We start from the raw sequence: 23,742 nt of genomic DNA on the forward strand, positions 1-23,742 counted from the left end.
ATACTCAAATCGACTACAAAGAGACTCAAAACAACTGCAAAGAGACACCAAACAACTACAAAAAGACTCAAAACAAGAGACTCAAAACAACTACAAAAGGGGAACAAAATAACTACAAAGTGACCAAAACAACTACAAAGAGACACAAAACAACTACAAAGAGACTCAAAACAAGTACAAAGAAAATACATAACAGAGGACATTTGTTGTCTTATTGTGTCCCTCTCAGTTGTTAGTTGGTCCCAAAGTTTTAGAAGATACCAAACGTAAAAAGTTAAACACAAAGAATGTAGAATATTTCCATTTGATGGAAGGATGCATCAATAAAAGCATGGAGAATGAGGAGTTTGAATATTTAAATTAGTGTAAATAACATAAAGCTTCAGTGAAGAGCTGAAACTATACAGAAACTAGTTTTTTAAAAATGGGAACCTCTCATTGAACATGTGATCAGTTGTTGGTAAACACTGTAAAGAAAAGGAACTCACTTCACATGGAGTCACACTGAGTTCTGCTAAGTCACTAAACTGAATTTCATAATCTTTACATAATGTGTGTCACACCGTGCTCTGAACGATGCCAGCGTGGTCGGTGACATCATCTCTGTCAGCGTGTCATCACACCTGATTACACACCTACAGTCTGCCGTCTGTTCTTGTGCACAAACACTCCTGATGGGAGGTGAATGAAGCTCTAAACACTACAGAGAGACAAACATCCTGCCGATATCGGAGATCTGATTATTGGTTGAGAACTCATCAGACTATAAGACGCAGCAGGAAACAAATCAACAAAAACAAAAGACTTTTCATGTTAAATCTGTGGAAAGAAGACATATTTTAACACATATAAATAATAGTGGAATAATTATTTGTGTCCGACATGTTTTTTTTCACAAAAAACATTTTTGTTTTTGTAAATTGACATTTCAGTGTTTGTGACCTGGAGGCTTTAAGTCTGCACACCACTTTCATACCGGGACATGATTGGCTCCTAACTAGTGATGTCATAAATCCTTCAGGGGCACAGAGGAAACACACTCGGGTACCTTCTGAGGATAATTTTATTAATCATAGTAATTCACGTTATTACAACTTGGGGTTTATCATGGAAGTGTTCTTCATCATTTCTATAAGTATTTTTTTCATCAAGTTAATATGTGAGGTCTGTGGTGAAGGTTTTAAGATTTTAAGTTGATCATGTGAAGTTTCAGTAAATCTCAGTCAGTAAGCATGAACTTTTTCATCTCCATCATGTGTTCAGCAGAGAGTAAACTGACTTAAATTTTTGTTTACTGTCTCATCATTCGACGAGATCCCAAGTGACAGTTATCAAAGAGGAGATTGTACTCAGAGCCGCCGTCCTCCACAAAGTCAGATACTGTCTTCCTCCCCTCGAAATCCCCCGTTCTAACCACCTGTAAAGATAAAAAAATACTCAATGTCAACAATCCCAGTTTTTCTGCAGATGAGATTTACATAATTAATTTGATTAATATCTTAGCAAAATATTATATACATAAAATGATATGGCTTAAAAGAATACCCGCTTTTTATATTTTCTAAAGATACTGATTTTAAAACATATGTGACTACGATTGAAAACTTAAAACTCAAAAATTCTAAATTGGTAAAAACGATTAGATTATCTAGGCATTTCAAATTTATTCCAATTGTTTAACAGACCCCGATTATGTTTGTTTGTTGATTTTTGTTTTTATTCATCTTTCTTCAGTTGTATAATTCATTTTATTTTTATACTGTAAAATATATTTGCAGAATCTTTTGTAATGAAAAATCTGAACATGTTTATGAATCTACTGGATTAAACTTTTGAAATAAAGTATGAAAAAAAGAGATAAATACACAGAGCGTCTGACACTGCGTTCTGTAATCTTTTGTTTTAAAAACATTAAGATTTACCTCCCAGAGTGAGCTCATGTGTCGAGCGTTGACCACCACCGTCTGAGAGGAGATGCCGAAGTTTCGTCCTTTATGGATGAGCCACTGAGCTCCATCAGCCAGCGTCACTCTGAGGAACAAACAACATTTCCTATTAAAGTTCAGGAGTTTAACGGTCCGTGTCCTTTTCCACGCTTCCCATTCATTGTCTATGTAAGCAGCCGTGCAATTCATTCTGGTAGCGTGGCAGCGCGATTCGAGAGAGCACGGAGTGGGATCAGAGAGAAGGTATTATTATAGGTGGATGCATCAGAGGCTGTGAGTGACAATCATGACTTGTCACATTCACTACTTTCTCCCCCTTTAATCACAGGACTATCCACCTCATGACGCACTGACAGTTTGGGAGTCCTGTAGAGAGTTTCCCTCAGAGGAAATTTATTGTTGTCTTGGCCTACGTACATTATTTTTCAACTTGTTTTGTCTCAGGCTATTATAATTAAAATGGTGGAGGTCAGACGACATTTTTTCCAGGATGGAGACGCCGTCCGGGTGAAAGACGGAACGGCCGGTCCTGAGGGAGTTATAAGCGATGTGCAGAAGGAACTGTGTAGAATAATTAATCAAAACGACACGTTTGATGTGCACATAAGCAAGGAGGGTTCTGTGGATCAAAACTACACTAAATGTAACCAGCGGATATCTGTTGCGTCCGTGCGTAATGTTGGCTTGACCACGCGTGACATCACTCTCTATAGAGACTACAGCGGTGTGCTGTGCTGCCTCTCTGTATACTTACCTCATGCGCACAAATTAATTAATGAGTGGAACATGATAAACGTTTATGTAAGTATAATGTTATTATTTTAATTGTAGTGAAAACCGGGACAATTTGAGTGTATTACAGATATGTGTCGGGACTCGGGACATGTCAGCTTGAAACCGGGACTGTCTCAGACAAACCGGGACGTCTGGTCATCGTACTCTAAATTGTTGTTACATTACGCAACTACAGCGGGGAAAGCTCACTCCGGTACGCCGGAACGTTTGAAGGGAAGACGTCTGGTCGTCTGCCGGGGCCGCCGCCGCCGCTCCTCCTCCCCCCGTCGTCACGACAACAAGCGGCCGCGTAAGCTAACGTTAGCCAACGTTCATTTGAATTGGACATTAAAAAAAGTGTCTGGCGTCGTCCATCAAGAGGGACCCACGTAACTTGACCTCCGACCAGCGTGTCAACCAAACAGACCCTGGTCACATTAAAGTCACATCCCACTGATGTCTAATCTAACGTTACCCATCTCATAACAGGTGATAATAATAATCAATCTCATACTTCTGGACACAAAATCGCAAAGTTATATCTAGTGAAGCCCGTCTTGCAAAACAGTGTTGGCCGCGGTCGGAGGACGCAGGGGAAACCGTAGCTTTGGTCTCCAGGGCTGGAGTCTCTGCTGTACTCTGCTCCTCTGCTCCTCTGCCTGCCTGCTTGCCTTCACTCAGCTCGCTCCACCTCACGTGCATGCGCGCACACTACACACTGCAGGAGACTTCGTAGCTCTGAGAATATCTAGTGAATGTACAGTGGACATTTGTGCAGAAATAACTGCTGCAGCTCCTCCAGACCAACAGAGGTTTTCCGTGTCATGAAGTGACGGGGCTCCGCAGCGAGAAACGTTATCGTCTCCGACCGGGTACCGGTGTCTCCCTCCCACCGCGGTCGGGAGGCTGAAGCAGGAAAAGCTATGATCAGCATTGATAAATGGAGAGACCTTCGTCTGGTCAGCTAACATTACTGCCAAGCAGGTGAAATATAGAGTGATATTGTGGTTTTAGCTGAAGTGTGTCGCCTCACTGTTTTGAGCGATGCTCGTTCATGTATATTTAGAGCGAGCAAGCGCGAGCCCGACGCTGACTTTCGTTGACTTAACGTCCACAGGTGTCGCTGTTAACAAGCATTTCTGATTCTTACAAACAGTCCCTTTAAGGTCCGTTATCCTCCTTAAGGTCAGATATCCTCCTTAATGTTAGTAGAATATAGTCCTCAGAGTTATTAGAAGCCATATTTAGGTTACGGATTGTTTCTCAAAAATAATAAAATCCAGACGTCGGATGACTAAAAACACGTATCCAGTTAAAAGATGTTGTTAAAAGTGTGCAACGTCACAAACGTGCGTCCTGACAGATGGATTTGAAATGGGATACAGTAAAAGCCAGTTTCTGTGGTCACAGCGATCAGCTGGGCTGTAAAAGGTGATAAATAATCACTACACGACCGAGATTCAGGCAGGTAGACGCAGACGCACTAGTCACTCAGTACATTGTTTTGGTCAACAAGAAGGTACAAACTATGAGAAATCTACTCTGATTACAACGGCTGCTAAAGAGGTTTTACCTCCTGAATGTGAACACACACAGCAACGTTTATATACCACAAACCATCTATTGGTTATGTAACCAGTTACGGTGCTGAAAGAATCCCCCATAACCTCTGGGTTCAGAGTCATTTAAAGGTTTTATCTTTGCTTTAACCAGATAATCCTTTAGATTGTTATTCTTCCTGAAAGCTGCAATAATACTATAATAATAATGTGGTCCTGTAATAGTCCAGTCACCTTAGTAAAGTTATTTCTAATCACTCTGAGAGGTCACTACAACGACATGGACCTGGACCTGGACTACCCTCTAGAGGCCAAAGCTGAAAACAATATCTTAGTAATACCTTTAAAATCCTCTGGTTGAGAGCAGATTCTGTGAAACCTTAACAGTTGTGATTTAACCAGCCCAACAAAGGAGTGTTTAGGTTGGTGACTAGTTTTATCTGGATTTATCTGGACAATTTAATGATCTATTGGGAGACTGACCTGACTCCTGAGTGGCTTAATGGTCCGAACCAAGAAGTCTGCCCGTCCAGCGGCCTCTTCATCCTCTCAGCCATGTACACCGGAGAGTTGTAGAGCGTCCTCAGCGCCTCCCCTGACAGTTCCCAGTTGAAGTTGCCGCCTGTCACAGCAGAACATACAGTAGGTTATAGATCCATACTTAAAGAAGTGGGACATGCTTGTCTGTCTGCTGAGTGAATTCTCTAAAACCAGTTTAGATAAATAAAGCTCTCGTTCAGAGCTCTTTAAGAGTTTTTTACCTCCAGTAAAAACATCAGGACTTTCTCCTGCTGAAGATGAAGATGAACAGTAGCAGAGGAGGGTAACCAGTATTCTCCCAACATGGGAGTAGAGGAGCAGAGATGTATTTCAGAGGCTTACCTCCAGTAGATGAAGAGTCCACATCAGCAGCCAGCAGCATCAGCGCCAGAGCACAGAGGAGCATCCTGAAGGAAATCATGTTGGTGTTTGTCTCCACATCACAGCTCACTGAGACTTTATAGAGTCCTGACTCTCCTCCCTGTTGCTTCTATTTATGTCCTAGATAATTAATAACTGCATCTGTGATTTCCAAACTGCTGACAGTAAAAACCAAGATTACATCACTTCAGTGACATTAGCAGGTCATTCTGGAAAGAATCCTAAAGACTCTTTTCAACCTTTCAGAGAACAGAGATTTCCCGTTTACTGATCGATCACTGGACCAGATGCCCGCTGACAGTTTTCCAAGAGGAGGTTGTAGTTGGAGCCACAAAGTCTCCAACAGTCTTTAGTCAACCAGCAGATATAAAAACCCTCGACCTTCTGACACCATGTCCTGTCAGAAACAACACTATACACACTATACAATATATACAATATATACAGTACATACATTTACATAACACTAACTTCTTCTGTACCAGTACAATATACATTTACATAAAAGAGCATATTTGTCCACTCCCATGTTGATAGGAGTATTAAATACTTGACAAATCTCCCTTTAGGGTACATTTTGAACTGATTAATTTAACTTATACTAACATACTATTCATAATAACATACTATACTAACATAGTAATCATACTAACATACTATTTATACTAACATAGTATAATATGTTAATATGAATAGTAACATAGTAATAATACTAACATACTATACTAACATACTATTCATACTATAATGAATAGAAATATTCTATAATCAACAAGTGAGAGTTGGTCTGTTTACAGAGTTAATCTGCAGCCTGAAGCAGCTCAACGTTCATGTTTGACTGGATTTCGTAATTGTAAATACTCCCTGAGTTGACACATTGCAGCTTCTATCCAACCATCTGATCTTTGATCATTGTCTGATTGATTTGTTACTCATGTGATTAAACAGGAATCATTTGAGGATATTCAGTAGATTATAAAACATTTTAATGATAAAAAATGTGATTGTTATTATAAATCAAGTCATCAACCAGCAGGCTGACAAGTTTCCTCCGGCCGGGGAAGTCCACAATTGTGTTTTATATGGTCCCGTATATATATTTCCAGTAAGGGATAATGTACAGCGAGACGCTCATTAATGTGAAATAAACCCCATCCATGTCCATCACCCTGAAGGGGTTTATTTCACAACAATGACCAGCTCGCTGTACATTATCACGCTTATTACACGGCTACTTACTGAAGAAATCAATAATTGGACACAAAAACGGTCCGCCAGAGTCCGACATCAGAACTGCGCCCATAGCAACGGTCTGTTATAGAAAAATAACAGGCGTCAGGTGAACAGGAAGTTGTCATCGCGGTGAACGAAGGCGTCCTGGCTGCCGAACAGACTGGAGCTGCTGGTGCTGACGCCACCGACGGCGGGCAGGTAGGAATGATGGAGGATCGGCAGCTGAACGGAGAGACGCCGCCGCACGCTGAGAGACGCCACAGGAAGGAAATCAGACCACAAATGAAAACTACACGTACTTTATACTATATTTATATTTTATATACTATAAATTATATTTATATTTTATATACTATATTTATATCTTATATACTATATACTAGGATATATCACACACTGTCACAGGAAGTCTACTTGTTTACTGTGTGGTATTAGTACTGTCACTGCAGTAGAGGATGTGAATACTTGCTCCGCATGTGTCTAACAGAGTAATCAGGTTTCTCACTGTGTGGTATTAGTACTGTTACTGTGTGATATTAGTACTGTTACTGCAGTAGAGGATGTGAATACTTGCTCTGCCTGTGTCTAACAGAGTAATCAGGTTTCTCACTGTGTGGTATTAGTACTGTTACTGTGTGATATTAGTACTGTTACTGCAGTAGAGGATGTGAATACTTGCTCTGCCTGTGTCTAACAGAGTAAACAGCTTTCTCACTGTGTGGTATTAGTACTGTTACTGTGTGATATTAGTACTGTTACTGTGTGGTATTAGTAGTGTTACTGTGTGGTATTAGTACTGTTACTGTGTGGTATTAGTACTGTTACTGTGTGATATTAGTACTGTTACTGTGTGGTATTAGTACTGTTACTGTGTGGTATTAGTACTGTTACTGCGGTAGAGGATGTGAATACTTGCTCTGCCTGTGTCTAACAGAGTAAACAGCTTTCTCACTGTGTGGTATTAGTACTGTTACTGTGTGGTATTAGTACTGTTACTGTGTGGTATTAGTACTGTTACTGTGTGGTATTAGTACTGATACTGTGTGGTATTAGTACTGATACTGTGTGGTATTAGTACTGATACTGTGTGGTATTAGTACTGTTACTGTGTGGTATTAGTACTGTTACTGTGTGGTATTAGTACTGATACTGTGTGGTATTAGTACTGATACTGTGTGGTATTAGTACTGATACTGTGTGGTATTAGTACTGTTACTGTGTGGTATTAATACTGTTACTGTAGTAGAGGATGTGAATACTTGCTCCGCATGTGTCTAACAGAGTAAATAGGTTTCTCACTGTTCAGGAGAGTTGATGGCATCTGGACTCGCCGGTTTCCTGTCTGACTGTCCGTCCTCCCAACAGACCTGAGCTTCATGAGACCACGTCACAGACCGGACCGAACCTGCTGACAGGAGACACGGTCATTATGGTTAAAGGCCACAGTTTGTTCGTATTTTGGACTGAAAGTGACTACGGCACGCCAGTAAAACGTCCGCCTACAAAGAGCAGTAGGCTACAAAAGTAAAACTAAATTATTTCTATTCTATTGTCATATTCTACTGAAATGACCTGTGTTGAACAATAAAATGCTATAAATATAATAAACGTTTTCAGTCCAAAATGGCGGCAACAGCTGTTGTCAAAAAACACACCAGAGTTTCGTCTTTTTCCTTCAATACTCTGACTGAAGTGCCAAAAACTGCTGTCTGCCTCTGCTTCTACTCTTTATGCTAAGCTAGGCTAGCAGTTTCCCTCTGCTTCTACTCTTTGTGCTAAGCTAGGCTAACAGATATTAAACAGATATTGATTGATTGATTTTTTATGTTCTCTTGTACTTGTTGTACCAGGTCAGTGTATTACAGAAACCTCTTAACTTGCAGATCCTATCTTCAGTCCTCTAACTGATGTTAGGTCAGTTTTAACCCGTCTCTAATGACCTGATGTTGTGGACGCCTGGTCTCGTCCTCTTGTACAGCGGTGAAGCTTCAGCTCAGCAGCAGTTGACTCCGACGTTTCACAGAGTTGCATAGTGATGGTTTCTATTTCTGCATCGAGCTGCAGGAACACAACAAGCAGCACATTATTAATACACTAAAGTCAGTATTAATACACCGAGTAAGACTAAAGGACTAAAGTCAGCGGATGTTTCTGTGTCTCACCTGGTCAGTTTGATTCTTGAGCTGCTGATTTAACCTGCTCAGCTTCTCCCGCTCTTCATCTTCAGCCTGCAGCCGTGACGGTGGCTGCTGCTGTGACAGCGGCTGCCGCTCGCCACCGTTCAAACACACGTAGAAGAACTGCAGAGAAACAAAGCCAGGGGAAACCTGTCAGAGAGCTTTCTGAAAGACGTCCGACGCCGTACGTCTGAAATACTGAAACACTGACCTTTGGTCCGAACAGCCAGCTCAGGGTCAAGAGGTTACAGCAGAGGATGAGGACGCTGCTCACACATAGCTGAACAGGAGGATTGTGGGAGGTCAGCAGTGACGCCGACACTCCGGACACACTGAACAGCATCACAGCGAACACGCTGAGCGTCAGGTGTTTACTGCTGACGGCAGGATGGTCAACCTGCAGCGTCCTGATGCTCCACGCCATCAGACAGCCCAGAACCTGAAGAAGACAGGACAGTCAGTCTGAATGAGACGTCACCTGCTGCTGGAGGTGTGATGATGATGATGACAGGTATATTTGAGAGGAGCAGGTGTGTTGGTGCTGAACAGTAGAGGTCAGGTGTGTTGGTGCTGAGCAGTAGAGGTCAGGTGTGTTGGTGCTGAGCAGTAGAGGTCATGTGAGAGGAACAGGTGTGTTGGTTCTGGCCAGTAGAGGTCATGTGAGAGGAACAGGTGTGTTGGTGCTGACCAGTAGAGGTCATGTGAGAGGAACAGTTGTGTTGGTGCTGACCAGTAGAGGTCAAGTGTGTTGGTTCTGACCAGCTGAGGTCATATGAGAGGAACAGGTGTGTTGGTGCTGACCAGTAGAGGTCAGGTGTGTTGGTTCTGACCCTTAGAGGTCAGTTGTGTTGGTTCTGACCAGTAGAGCTCATGTGAGAGGAACAGGTGTGTTGGTGCTGACCAGTAGAGGTCAGGTGTGTTGGTTCTGACCAGTAGAGGTCATGTGAGAGGAACAGGTGTGTTGGTGCTGACCAGTAGAGGTCATGTGAGAGGAACAGGTGTGTTGGTGCTGACCAGTAGAGGTCAGGTGTGTTGGTTCTGACCCTTAGAGGTCAGTTGTGTTGGTTCTGACCAGTAGAGCTCATGTGAGAGGAACAGGTGTGTTGGTGCTGACCAGTAGAGGTCAGGTGTGTTGGTTCTGACCAGTAGAGGTCATGTGAGAGGAACAGGTGTGTTGGTGCTGACCAGTAGAGGTCAGGTGTGTTGGTTCTGACCAGTAGAGGTCATGTGAGAGGAACAGGTGTGTTGGTGCTGACCAGTAGAGGTCATGTGAGAGGAACAGGTGTGTTGGTGCTGACCAGTAGAGGTCATGTGAGAGGAACAGGTGTGTTGGTGGTGACCAGTAGAGGTTATGTGAGAGGAACAGGTGTGTTGGTTCTGACCAGTAGAGGAGCTTTGTATCCACAGACTGCGGTAATCCACAGCTCCATGTTGATGCTGCTGCAGCGTTCACAGTAGAGACGAACCACCACGTCCTGATCAGCAGACTTTCTCTGACACAAACACACACAAACATCAGGGGTCAAAGGTCAGAGGTGCCCCCTCCTTAAGCTTTGTTTATACTCGTGCGAGACACCATTGTGTGGGCCTCTGTAGATAGCGTGGACCTTACTGCTGATAATACTTGTGTACTTTAGTAGTACCTGTGGTCTGAGTACTTTAACTACTGATAATACTTGTGTACTTTAGTAGTACCTGTGGTTGGTACCTGTGGTAGGAGTACTTTAACTACTGATAATACTTGTGTACTTTAGTAGTACCTGTGGTTGGTACCTGTGGTAGGAGTACTTTAACTGCTGATAATACTTGTGTACTTTAGTAGTACCTGTGATCTGAGTACTTGAACTACTAATAATACTTGTGTACGTTAGTATTACCTGTGGTCTGAGCTGTAGCTCCACCCGTCTCAGAGGATCCAGGATCTGCCAGAAGGTTAAAACCATCACATCCAACAGGAGCATCCAGAGGACCAGACAGACGTCTCTCTGCTGGAGACACAGCAGCGTCCATCTGTCCATCACTCACATTAACACGTCAACATGTCTCTGTTAGAGTCTCTGCTGGAGACACAGCAGCGTCCATCTGTCCATCACTCACATTAACATGTCAACATGTCTCTGAAAGAGTCACGTACCGTCTGTTTGACGCTGCCAGGTGAATATATTCTCCATGTTCTAGCGAAGAGCACAGCGAAGACCACGGTGTGTCCCACGGAGAGAGTCCACAGACGAACCTACAGGACCAAACAAGTCCAACAGGACCGGACACGTCAAACCGTTTCCTCCAGAGAGGACGCTAAACTACAAGGTCATTACTAACGCCGCCGCCGTGTGGACGACTGTTAGTCTTTGTTTGTAAAAATGAGACAATCCTGGTAAAAACTAGAGCAGTGCAGAATATATATAGAAATACTAGTACCTGAAAATTGTAGTACAGTAAGTACTAGAGTACTTGAGTAAGTGTACTGTGTTACATTCCACCCCCGTCTTTGTGTGTGCTCTGTGTATGTATGTTATATTAATTATGTATATATATATAATGAGTGGACTGACGGAGCAGAGGAGCTCGGCGGTTGGGGGGGACAGCGAGGCTCCGTCCAGACCGGAGACCAGGACGGAGGAGGAGGACAGCAGGACGCCCAGCAGCAGCAGCTCGTCCTGGGATCCAGCGCTCCGTCTCAGCAGCCTGCAGCACCACATACACATCTCAGTGTCAGGTTCATTATATTAGTAATATACAGTATGTCATTATCACCATCTACTACAATATATATATATATATTCATACAGTGGGAGAAAAAGAAAATACATAAAACAACAAAGATAAATAGAACATAGAAATAAAATAAAATTATCAAATTAATACAAATATTAGTAATAATAATAAATAGTAAAAGTAGTAGTACCAGTGTTTGTGGTAGATGACAGTGAAGAGGAGGAGAGTCAGAGTGATGAAGATGGTCACAGCTGCAGCTGATGACACCATGCTGTACAGGAGGAGGCTGACCTGCTGCCGCTGAACCAGGACCAGAACCTGGTCTCTGGCTGGTCCTGGACCTGCACCACCAAACAGTTACCATCCATGGGATCTTTTACCAATATCTTTCACATATTTTATTACTTTTTGTCTGATAATATATTCTTATTTTTCTGGTATTTAACTTATTTTTTTCTGGTATTTGACCTATATTTTTATGATATTTTACTAATATTTTTTTAGGATATTTTACTGATATATTGGAAAATTTACAAATTTTTGTCTGATACTTTACTAATATTTTTTCTGCTGTTTTACTAATATTTTTGGGGATATTTTATTTGTTCATCACTTTAATGTTGCAGCTGGTAAAGGTGGAGCTATGTTTAATTACTTTTGGGGATATTTCACGAATATTTTTCACGTTTTATTATTTTTTTTCTGATAATTTATTAATGTTTTTCTGATATTTAAGTTATATCTTTATGATATTTTACTAATATCTTTTCGTATATTTTACTATTGTTTTTTTTAGGATATTTTATTGATATTTTGGATACTTAACTAATATTTTTCTGCTATTTTTGGGATATTTTATTTGTTCATCACTTTAATGTTGCAGCTGGTAAAGGCGGAGCTACTTTTATGAATATTTTATGAATATTTTTCACATATTATACATTTTTGTGTGATAATCCATTAATCTTTTTCTGATATTTAAGTTATACTTTTAGTATATTTTACTAATATTTTTTCGTATATTATCCATCCATGTTTTCACTATTATTATGGTCTGTAATAGAGTTAGTGAGTGTCTCACCTTTAAACTTGATCAGGTGGTTGATCAGACGGAGCTGCTGGGTGGAGGTATTGAAGTCTCCCACCGACACACCACTGCTGCCTGATAACAACATACTGCTGATTAATACACAAGTTAATGTTAGTATTAATATCCAACACACTGACTTCACATCATGTGATTCACCTTGAAACTGGATCAGATCGATCCAGGTCATCCTCTCCCCGTTACGAAAAGAGACTGGACCCTGAAAATAAAACAAAATAAACACGACGACCATTTAAACAGAAACTAAACTAAACGAGGGCCGTTAATCAATTAAAATATTCAATCACCATTTACCCCACACACACATATACACACAAATACATATACAGTATACACACAACAGGTGTGTGAATGTGTTACAGGTGTGTGAATGTGCTCACCGTGACTCCTTCAAACTGCGTCTTCTTCAAGGCGTCCAGCAGCGTCCTCTGAACTTCCTCCTCGCTGACGCTGGTGTTTCTCTGGCTGCTGTACTTCTCTCTGAGCTTCACCGCCTCCATCACCTGACTGAGCGCCGAGGCGGCGACCCACACGGAGTCGTAGGCGAAGGAGTGGAGGGGGCTGACCTTTGACCCGTCCGAGGTCAGCTGTCTGAGGTAGGAGTCCTGGTAGTCCTGAGGAGTCTGCCGAAACGCAACAGGACGCCGTTATTAACAGATAGAATGTTTAGCAGCTTTCAGGATGAAGTAGAAACACGGTGGTTTTAATAACATATGTTGGTGGTGACTGTGTGTGTCAGTGGGTTCTGACCCGTCCAGAGACGCCCGGTTTGTTGCTGTTGCTGAGCGCTCTCATGCTCAGTCTGATGGATCCGTCAGCAGCCGTCAGCAGACTGTCGGCCGTACAGCCGGAGAGCTGCCGTCCCAGCCTCCACCCAGCTGCTCCTCCATCAGCAACCAGCCACTGGTACTGAGGTCCGAACATGTTCAGTCTGTAGACCTGAAACAAACTCACTGTGATCAGCTACATCACCTCCATCAACAACCAGCCACTGGTACCGAGGTCCAAACATGTTCAGTCTGTAGAAACACACCGGTCACACAGTAGAAGTACTCAGACCTTTTACTGCAGTAGAGGAACTAATACCACCATGAGAAAGTATTAAGTGTACTGTTTTGTAGCCTGAAGTACCTGAGTATCAGCCATGATCAGCGCTGCTGGAATCCTCTCAATGTTTCCTTTCCTACCTCCTTTAGCATAGGGAACACTGGACCATCCTTCACCAAAGGAAAGGAGGTAATGCCGTCCCACAATTCCTTGTGGTAGTGTAAGATTAGATTTATTTTTGGAAAGACATATTTTATACAGTTTACATATTGTATTCTGCTCTTTAAGTTAGAGATGGAGCTATATGGTTTGGCGCACCTTGAGTGCTTGTGGGATGAGTGATGGTTAAGATTGGCGGAGGGATATGAAGTGAGGTGCCACCTTTTGAGTTGTCCTACACTGAGTTGAGTGATTAAAAGTGGATCCTGTTGAACAGACCAAGCTCTCCCCGTGCTCTTGTTCTACCCACAGCCCTACAGGAGTTTAATTAAGTAATAAGTAAGGTTATAGTTAAGGTAGCGAGAAGCCTGCCTTACAATACTATTTATACCAACATACTATACTAACATACTATTTATACTAACATGCTAAAAAATATGAACCCCTCATTGAACATGTGTGATCAGTTGTAGGTAAACACTGAGTGAACTAGATCCTGTTCTGACCAGTGAAACCAGCAAGTAAATAAGGACTCACTTCACGTGAAGAAACACTGAGTTCTGCTCAGTCACTAGACTGAATTTCATAATCTTTACGTATTGTGTGTCACGCCGTGCTCTGAACGATGCCAGCGTGGTCGGTGACATCATCTCTGTCAGCGTGTCATCACACCTGATTACACACCTACAGCCTGCCGTCTGTTCTTGTGCACAAACACTCCTGATGGGAGGTGAATGAAGCTCTAAACACTACAGAGAACAAACAGCAGCAGGCTGAGAGACAAACATCCTGCCGATATCGGAGATCTGATTATTGGCTGAGAAATCATCAGACTATGAGACGCAGCAGGAAACAAATCATCAAAAACAAAAGACTTTTCATGTTAAATCTGTGGAAAGAAGACATATTTTAACACATATAAATAATAGTGGAATAATTATTTGTGTCTGACATGTTTTTTTACACAAAAAACGTTTTTGTTTTTATAAATTGACATCTCAATGTTTGTGACCTGGAGGCTTCAAGTCTGCACACCACCTATACCGGGACATGATTGGCTCCTAACTAGTGATGTCATAAATCCTTCAGGGGCACAGAGGAAACACTCGGGTACCTTCTGAGGATAATTTTATTAATCATAGTAATTCACGTTATTACAACTTGGGGTTTATCATGGAAGTGTTCTTCATCATTTCTATAAATATTTTTTTCATCAAGTTAATATGTGAGGTCTGTGGTGAAGGTTTTAAGATTTTAATTTGATCATGTGAAGTTTCAGTAAATCTCAGTCAGTAAACATGAACTTTTTCATCTCCATCATGTGTTCAGCAGAGAGTAAACTGACTTAGATTTGTGTTTACGGATTCATCATTCGACAAGATGCCGAGTGACAGTTATCAGTGAAGAGATTGTAGTTAGGGCCGCCGTCCGACACAAAGTCAGATACTGTCTTCCTCCCCTCGAAATCCACCGTTCTATCCACCTGTGAAGATAAAATAAATACTCACTGTCAACAATCCCAGTTTTTCTGCAGATGAGATTTACATAATTAATTTGATAAATATCTTAGCAAAATATTATAAACATAAAATTATATGGCTTAAAAGAATACCCGCTTTTTATATTTTTAAAGATACTGATTTTAAAACATATGTGACTACGATTGAAAACTTAAAACTCAAAAATTCTAAATTGGTAAAAACGATTAGATTATCTAGGCATTTCAAATTTATTCCAATTGTTTAACAGACCCCGATTATGTTTGTTTGTTGATTTTTGTTTTTATTCATCTTTTATAAGTTGCATAATTAATTTTATTTTTATACTGTAAAATATATTTGCAGAATCTTTTGTAATGAAAAATCTGAACATGTTTATGAATCTACTGGATTGAACTTTTGAAATAAAGTATGAAAAAAGAGATAAAGACACAGAGCGTCTGACACTGCGTTCTGTAATCTTTTGTTGTAAAAACAAAGATTTACCTCCCAGCGTGAGCTCATGTGTCGGGCGTCGGTCACCACCGTATCAGAAGAGATGCCGTAGTTTTGTCCTTTATGGATGAGCCACTGAGCTCCATCATCCAGCGTCACTCTGAGGAACAAACAACATTTCCAATTAAAGTTCAGGAGTTTAATGGTCCATGTTCCTTTTCACGCTTCCCATTCATTGTCTATGTAAGCAGCCGTGCAATGCATTCTGGCTCTAAATTAGGGTGACCATATATTCAAACCACCCAACCGGGACACTTAAATGTACCGCACGTTCATGCACTCGCGTCCACGCTTGCACGGGCACGCGCTAATATGCAGGCACCATAGGCGTTTTCATCAGGAAGGCTAACTTGGCACACCTGTGGCGCATTTGAGCACAGAGTGGGATCAGAGAGAAGGTATTATTATAGGTGGGTGCATCAGAGGCTGTGAGTGACAATCATGACTTATCACATTCACTACTTTCTCCCCCTTTAATCACAGGGCCATCTCCGTCATAACGCACTGACAGTTTGGGAGTCCTGTAGAGAGTTTCCTTCAGAGGAAATTTATTGTTGTCTGGGCCTACGTACATTGTTTTTCAACTTGTTTTGTCTCAGGCTATTATAATTAAAATGGTGGAGGTCAGACGACATTTTGGTCAGGATGGAGACACCGTCCGGGTGAAAGACGGAACGGCCGGTCCTGAGGGAGTTATAAGCGATGCGCAGAAGGAACTGTAGGAGCTAAAGTCTGATACTTTAGCTACTGAGGTGATTAGCCCTGGACTGACGCGCTTTTCGCTGTAGATGGTACCTTCTGTTGCGTGTTGTGCTGTACAAAATTGCTCCTGAGTCCGCTCGTTGGTTTTACAATAACAGTTCATTTATTCCTAATATGGTATTAAGGAAGCATGCTTCGGTTACCATAGCAACGAGTAACAACAACTACACAGCAAACATTTCAGCGTCCCTGCGGTCAAAAACCATTTGCCCTTCCGGGCTAAACCCTGACGCCAACAACACACCTCCTTACTTATATACCCGTGACTGGGTCAGTCAATTAATGCAGTGCCACCTAGTGTTCATAAAAGTGAATTACACCACAACCTCAGTATGCCAGCATCAGGTTTTGGCTCTTACACACCGGCCCCTAATTGTTATGGTAGGCAGACATAACAATTCAAACAAAATACACAAAAAAGGAGCCAAATGTTACAATACACCAAGTTATGCATTTAAACTCCATGTAACAAACAGAGTTTTATCACTGGCCTTTCAATTATGGTGGCTTTGGTCTGTCCTGACTGGTTTCCTCTGAATAGTTAGCCTCAGAAGCTTCCAGCTGTTTTCGTAGGCGAATCCTTCCTAACAACCCGACCTTTAACCTGAGGAACCAGGCAACTGATGTCTTGAGCCCTCTCCAGTCAAACAAGTAGCCAATGAGCTGGACAGTAGGACCATTTTCCTGATGCAGTTGATGTTGAGGTACTGGCTCTGCATAGGTCTTACTGATGAGCGCATTCATGTACCCTGCATACTCCTGGTGCAAGTGTTTGTTATTGAGGAACCTTTTCCTCAAACCCTGGATCCTTTGCTTTGCCACCACGAAGTTGTTAGGCAGATAGACATCCTTGCTTTTAAAGGGCAATTTCAAACAATACTTCCCATCCTGAAGTACCGCTGAGTGCTCAACAGTTTCCAGAAACTTGAGGTCTTCTCTGGACCTTTCCTTTTCCTCCTCACTCCTTTCATTGAAGTCGTAGTTGTACTGCTTGGTTAGCATTTCTTCCAGTTTGCACACAGAGAACCGGTTCACATTAGCGGAGGGAAGCCCTGCCTCCAGGGTGCCACTGTTTCCAATCAGCGGCCCATTTACAACCCATCCCAGCACAGTCCTAATGGCATACGGGCCATTCCCGCAGCTGTTGACCTCCCAAGGCTCCAATATCTTGGGAGTATTTGTTCCAATCAACAGGTCGACATTTGCCTTGATGCTTGGAATGTGAACTTTTGACAAGTAGGGCCATTTAGCCAGGTCCTCGTGTGTCACCATGCTATCAGTGGTAACTGGCATTTTCTTCTGTGTGAAAACCTCTGGGAGAATATAGAAGTCATCACCATCCAGATCAGAGACCTCCAAACCAGTCAAGGAGTAAGCTGGAACAACTGTTTCTTGACCCATTGTGCGCAACAAGACGCTGGTTCTTCTGCCTGTAACATTCAGCCTCTGCATTAGATGTTCTGAGCAGAATGTGGCTGAACTACCAGGATCCAAAAAGGCATAGGTTTCAATAATGCGATTTCCTTTGGCAGATTTCACCTTTACAGGGAGAATGGAGAAAACACACCGGTCCTCACCGGCCCCTGTATGTCCACATGTTTTGAATGAAGATGGCTGTTCAGATGGTTCCTGCTGCCAAGCTGTTGTTTGCCTTTTGATGTGAAGCACAGTGGGATGAGTTTGTCCACAAACCTTGCATGTCATGCGCCTCTCGCAATCCCTGCTCATGTGACCATCACCTAAGCATGCAAAGCAAACTCCCTTTTCCCTCAGAAACAGAATTTTCTCCTTGTGCTTCTTTCCCTTGAACTGTTTACACTCGTCCAATGAGTGACTACGAGCACAGCAGAGGCATTCATCTTTTTCAGCCTTGGATAGATCTGATGTTGGTTCCTTAGCCTCCTGGGGCAAGTCCTTAGATGTTACTGTGGTGGCAACAATGTTTTCCTTCACCTTGTACCCAGACTGTGGTTTAAACCTGGTGAGAGGCTTCGTCCCAGTAACGCCAGATGTTGGTTCCTGTATGTTGCCAAACAGCGGGTCGGAAAGAATTCTGACACGACGCTCCATGAATGTGACCAGATCAATGAAGTAAGCTCTGTAATTGCTTCTCTCCATTATGTCATGAGCTACTGTCCTCCATTGTTCTCTCATTTTGTATGGCAACTTTGAAATGATGGCTCTCATGTTTACAGGCATATCCAGTTCTTCCATGTACTGGAGTTCCCCCATCACGTTACAACAGCCACGTAAGAACAAAGAGTAAGCTTGGAGTGCTTTCACGTCCTCAGATTTTATTATTTGCCAAGCCAAAGCCTTTTCCATATAAGCAGTTGCGATTTTGTACTGATTGCCAAAGTGTTCCTGTAGAAGACCCTTCGCCACTGCATAGCCACGCTCAGGAGCCATATGTTGGCAGCTACGTACCAGTTCTTGTGGTTGTCCTCTGGTAAACTGTTCCAAATAATACAAACAATCTGCTTTTCCTGCCTTTTCCTCCACTCCTTGCTCAAAGGCTTTGATGAACGTCCTGTATTGGAGAGGATCCCCTTCAAATAAGGGAATATCTCTCGGTGGTAGAGACAGTGAACGCTGCTGTTGAACCAAAGCAGCTGTTATTTCATTTTGTCTGTGCATGATGGTAAGTATGTCCACAGTTGGATGTTGACCGACCAGATGCTGGTATGTAGGCTGCCTTTCCTCTGGCTTTAACTGAGCAGTTGTTGGTTGGTACTGCAGATGCTGTGATGTTCCCAACAAACTGTTTTCCTGCTGATGTTCATTTGGTCTCATATCCAATGGCCTGTTAGACAGTAATGATCCTTTTGTCATATCATTTTGTTGTGATGATTTCCATGATCCAGGTTTGTATTCCTTTGCAGAAGGATTCAATACATTTGCAGATTCCAGTTTCCTTTTTTCCCTTTGCAAATAGGAATTCATGCCATTTGATGGTACTTGAGAGGAGCTTCCCACATCATATGCCCTCAACACTGCTAGCTTAGCAGTGGATGCAGCTAGTTCAGCTTCCAAGTCAAGCTGCTCTCTTTTCCTCTTCAGCTGCTGTTCTTGCTCCTCCAAAGCTTGTCTTTCTTTTAAAGAGGCAACGCGAGCCATGAGTGCAGCTCTGTCTGCCTCCACCTTTATTCTGGCAGAGGATGTGGTACTGGACTTACCACTGCTCACACTTTTGTGGCTTGAGTGTTTGCTACCAACATTTGAAACACTGTCATCTGGATGAATATCATCCTCAATATTACCATTTTCATGTGTGTCACCTTCAATGCATGAAACCCACCTTTTTGCCTCAGCAATACACTCATTTGGTGCCAGCATTTTTGCATTAAACCATGTTACATGTTTTTCTTTTTCATCACATGGCAACAAAACCAACAGAGATTCATGCACACATTTAGCTTCATTACACACATTAATCAACTCTTCAAGAGCATTTTGTACCTGTTCTTTATCACCCATTAGCATCAAACTTTGAATTGATTTTCGTATGTTTGTTACTTTGTTTAGCTTAGCCCTTCTGCTGTCTTGCAACTGTTCCAGTTTATCAGCAAGCGCTTTCACGGTGAGCTTTACTACCCGCTTCTCAGCTGGTGTTTCAACACCGCCAGTCTCACTAGCGGTTTGTGCACCAGTCCCGGTAATACGGCCCGACGCCGCTTCGCGACTCTCCATACTAAACAGTCAGTCACTTAACAGTCAATGTAACAAACAGTCAGCGCAAAGTCCAAAGTCCGCCCGCTTCGGCAACCAATGCATTGGATTTCCGCCCGCGTATGTGTGCACACACTATATGGCCATTACACAGTGTAGCGCTACGATACCTCCGCGTCGGGCGCCTTGCAGTGATGCCGTGGTCCGATGCTCCACAGCCGGCGTTAGCATTAGCTCCGTAGCTCCTCCGTAACTCCTCCGCCCATGGATGGCTACAGACGTCCTCCAAACGCAGCCGAAATCCACACCGGCAGCTCTCCTCGTCCTCCCGCGTCGCCTCCGTTGAGTTCCAAACGTGCCGCAGTTTCAACGAAGTTCCAACAGGACGGGTTTTTGACTAATTGTAGGAGCTAAAGTCTGATACTTTAGCTACTGAGGTGATTAGCCCTGGACTGACGCGCTTTTCGCTGTAGATGGTACCTTCTGTTGCGTGTTGTGCTGTACAAAATTGCTCCTGAGTCCGCTCGTTGGTTTTACAATAACAGTTCATTTATTCCTAATATGGTATTAAGGAAGCATGCTTCGGTTACCATAGCAACGAGTAACAACAACTACACAGCAAACATTTCAGCGTCCCTGCGGTCAAAAACCATTTGCCCTTCCGGGCTAAACCCTGACGCCAACAACACACCTCCTTACTTATATACCCGTGACTGGGTCAGTCAATTAATGCAGTGCCACCTAGTGTTCATAAAAGTGAATTACACCACAACCTCAGTATGCCAGCATCAGGTTTTGGCTCTTACAGGAACTGTGTAGAATAATTAATCAAAACGACACGTTTGATGTGCACATAAGCAAGGAGGGTTCTGTGGATCAAAACTACACTAAATGTAACCAGCGGATATCTGTTGCGTCCGTGCGTAATGTTGGCTTGACCGCGCACAACATCACTCTCTCGGTTATCCTCCTTAAGGTCGGTTATCTTCCTTAGGGTCGGTTATCCTCCTTAGGGTCGGATATCCTCCTTAGTGTCTCCCCTGTTCCCTCCGGCCGCTGTCGGGAGGCTGAAGCAGGAAAGGCCAACACTAGGATCAGCAGTGATTCATAGAGAGACCTTCGTCTGGTCTAACATTACTGCCAAGCAGCTGAAATATAGAGTGATATTGTGATTTTAGCTGACGTGTGTCGCCTCGCTGTTTTGAGCGACGCTGACTTTCGTTGACTTAGCGGCCACAGGTGTCGCTGTTAAAAGATATTTCTGATTCTTACAAACAGTCCCTTTAAATAGTTTTGGATTTTGTTTGACCTGCCGGAAAACACTGTAGATGATGCCAAGTGGGAGGCTAAATTAGCATCCGTGCTGGCTAACAGGTGCAACAGTTCAATTAAATTACCCCGGTTTGAGGAAGGTTTAAGGTCGGTTATCCTCCTTAAGGTCAGATATCCTCCTTAATGTTAGTAAAATATAGTCCTCAGAGTTATTAGAAGCCATATTTAGGTTACGGATTGTTTCTCAAAAATAATAAAATCCAGACGTCGGATGACTAAAAACACGTATCCAGTTAAAAGATGTTGTTAAAAGTGTGCAACGTCACAAACGTGCGTCCTGACAGATGGATTTGAAATGGGATAAAAGACAGTTTCTGTGGTCACAGCGATCAGCTGGGCCATAAAAGTGGATAAATAATCAGCATACGACCGAGATTCAGGCAGGTAGACGCACTAGTCGCACTAGTCACACTCAGTACATTGTTTTGGTCAACAAGAAGGTACAAACTATGAGAAATCTACTCTGATTACAACGGCTGCTAAAGAGGTTTTACCTCCTGAATGTGAACACACACAGCAACGTTTATATACCAGAAACCGTCTATTGGTTATGTAACCAGTTACGGTACTGAAAGAATCCCCCATAACCTCTGGGTTCAGAGTCATTTAAAGGTTTTATCTTTGCTTTAACCAGATAATCCTTTAGATTGTTATTCTTCCTGAAAGCTGCAATAATACTATAATAATACTGTGGTCCTGTAATAGTCCAGTCACCTTAGTAAAGCTCACTCTGAGAGGTCACTACAAGAGGCTGCCTGAAGGTTCAGAAGGTCTTTCTGAGGAAGGACCTGGACCTGGACTACCCTCTAGTGGCCAAAGCTGAAAACAACACTTTAGTAACACCTTTAAAATCCTCTGGTTGAGAGCAGATTCTGTGAAACCTTAAGAGTTGTGATTTAACCAGCCCAACAAAGGAGTGCTTAGGGTGGTGACTAGTTTTATCTGGACTATTTAATGATCTACTGGGTGACTGACCTGACTCCTGAGTGGGTGATTGGTCCCAACAGCGGCCTCTCCATCCTCTCAGCCTTGAACACAGGAGAGTTGTAGAGCGTCGTCAGCGCCTCCCCTGACAGATCGTAGTTGGGTCTGCTGCCTGTCACAGCAGAACATACAGTAGGCTATAGATCCATACTTAAAGAAGTGGGACATGCTTGCCTGTCGGCTGAGTGAATTCTCTAAAACCAGTTTAGATAAATAAAGCTCTCGTTCAGAGCTCTTTAAGAGTTTTTTACCTCCAGTAAAAACATCAGGACTTTCTCCTGCTGAAGATGAAGATGAACAGTAGCAGAGGAGGGTAACCAGTATTCTCCCAACATGGGAGTAGAGGAGCAGAGATGTATTTCAGAGGCTTACCTCCAGTAGATCCACTAGATCCACTAGATGAAGAGTCCACATCAGCAGCCAGCAGCATCAGAGCCAGAGCACAGAGGAGCATCCTGAAGGAAATCATGTTGGTGTTTGTCTCCACATCACAGCTCACTGAGACTTTATAGAGTCCTGACTATCCTCCCTGTTGCTTCTATTTATGTCCTAGATAATTAATAACTGCATCTGTGATTTCCAAACTGCTGACAGTAAAAACCAAGATTACATCACTTCAGTGACATTAGCAGGTCATTCTGGAAAGAATCCTAAAGACTCTTTTCAACCTTTCAGAGAACAGAGATTTCCCGTTTACTGATCGATCACTGGACCAGATGCCCGCTGACAGTTTTCCAAGAGGAGGTTGTAGTTGGAGCCACAAAGTCTCCAACAGTCTTTAGTCAACCAGCAGATATAAAAACCCTCGACCTTCTGACACCATGTCCTGTCAGAAACAACACTATACACACTATACAATATATACAATATATACAGTACATACATTTACATAACACTAACTTCTTCTGTACCAGTACAATATACATTTACATAAAAGAGCATATTTGTCCACTCCCATGTTGATAGGAGTATTAAATACTTGACAAATCTCCCTTTAGGGTACATTTTGAACTGATTAATTTAACTTATACTAACATACTATTCATAATAACATACTATACTAACATAGTAATCATACTAACATACTATTTATACTAACATAGTATAATATGTTAATATGAATAGTAACATAGTAATAATACTAACATACTATACTAACATACTATTCATACTATAATGAATAGAAATATTCTATAATCAACAAGTGAGAGTTGGTCTGTTTACAGAGTTAATCTGCAGCCTGAAGCAGCTCAACGTTCATGTTTGACTGGATTTCGTAATTGTAAATACTCCCTGAGTTGACACATTGCAGCTTCTATCCAACCATCTGATCTCTGATCATTGTCTGATTGATTTGTTACT

General features: G+C 42.4%; 2 protein-coding genes and 1 long non-coding RNA gene across 4 annotated transcripts; all 3 read right to left on the minus strand.

The window, feature by feature from the left end:
- Positions 1-1,045: 1,045 nt before the first annotated feature.
- LOC141779450 (uncharacterized) lies at positions 1,046-22,875 on the minus strand. Of its 2 annotated transcripts, none has more exons than XM_074654291.1 (4): positions 22,772-22,875; positions 4,763-4,902; positions 1,923-2,031; positions 1,046-1,417 (listed from the first exon to the last, which is right to left on the minus strand). In XM_074654291.1, exons 1-4 carry the CDS (start codon positions 22,847-22,849, stop codon positions 1,292-1,294), a joined length of 453 nt encoding a protein of 150 aa, XP_074510392.1. In that variant the 5' UTR covers positions 22,850-22,875; the 3' UTR covers positions 1,046-1,291. The 2 variants fall into 2 exon arrangements, with proteins under 2 accessions (XP_074510392.1, XP_074510393.1); XM_074654292.1 differs by lacking the exon at positions 22,772-22,875 and adding an exon at positions 5,162-5,321 and having other exon boundaries at positions 4,763-4,901.
- On the minus strand, positions 6,169-13,693 carry LOC141778269 (gamma-aminobutyric acid type B receptor subunit 2-like). Its single transcript, XM_074652453.1, has 15 exons — positions 13,565-13,693; positions 13,184-13,372; positions 12,814-13,056; positions 12,572-12,632; positions 12,407-12,487; positions 11,516-11,666; positions 11,163-11,295; positions 10,745-10,843; positions 10,488-10,598; positions 9,993-10,103; positions 8,822-9,049; positions 8,596-8,733; positions 8,374-8,491; positions 7,733-7,838; positions 6,169-6,680 (listed from the first exon to the last, which is right to left on the minus strand). Exons 1-15 carry the CDS (start codon positions 13,577-13,579, stop codon positions 6,536-6,538), a joined length of 1,929 nt encoding a protein of 642 aa, XP_074508554.1. The 5' UTR covers positions 13,580-13,693; the 3' UTR covers positions 6,169-6,535.
- Positions 14,751-22,402, minus strand: LOC141779452 (uncharacterized). Its single transcript, XR_012596302.1, has 3 exons — positions 22,372-22,402; positions 15,625-15,733; positions 14,751-15,122 (listed from the first exon to the last, which is right to left on the minus strand). It is a non-coding gene; the product is annotated as an uncharacterized LOC141779452 (long non-coding RNA).
- Positions 22,876-23,742: the final 867 nt, after the last annotated feature.

The sequence above is a fragment of the Sebastes fasciatus genome, chromosome 12 (assembly GCF_043250625.1).
Source record: "Sebastes fasciatus isolate fSebFas1 chromosome 12, fSebFas1.pri, whole genome shotgun sequence".
Classification (NCBI taxonomy): Eukaryota; Metazoa; Chordata; class Actinopteri; order Perciformes; family Sebastidae; genus Sebastes; species Sebastes fasciatus.

Excerpts from the sequence above, each read along its gene's own strand:
- LOC141778269 (XM_074652453.1), bottom strand. Across the intron at positions 11,667-12,406 it reads CCACCTGATCAAGTTTAAAG|GTCCAGGACCAGCCAGAGAC; the intron begins GTGAGACACTCA and ends TTGGTGGTGCAG. Across the intron at positions 10,104-10,487 it reads AGCTACAGCTCAGACCACAG|AGAAAGTCTGCTGATCAGGA; the intron begins GTAATACTAACG and ends TGTTTGTGTCAG.
- LOC141779450 (XM_074654291.1), bottom strand. The coding sequence starts at position 22,849 with ATGATTTCCTTCAGGATGCTCCTCTGTGCTCTGGCTCTGATGCTGCTG. Across the intron at positions 4,903-22,771 it reads TGGACTCTTCATCTAGTGGA|GGCGGCAACTTCAACTGGGA; the intron begins TCTAGTGGATCT and ends TCTGCTGTGACA. Across the intron at positions 1,418-1,922 it reads ACATGAGCTCACTCTGGGAG|GTGGTTAGAACGGGGGATTT; the intron begins GTAAATCTTAAT and ends TTATCTTTACAG.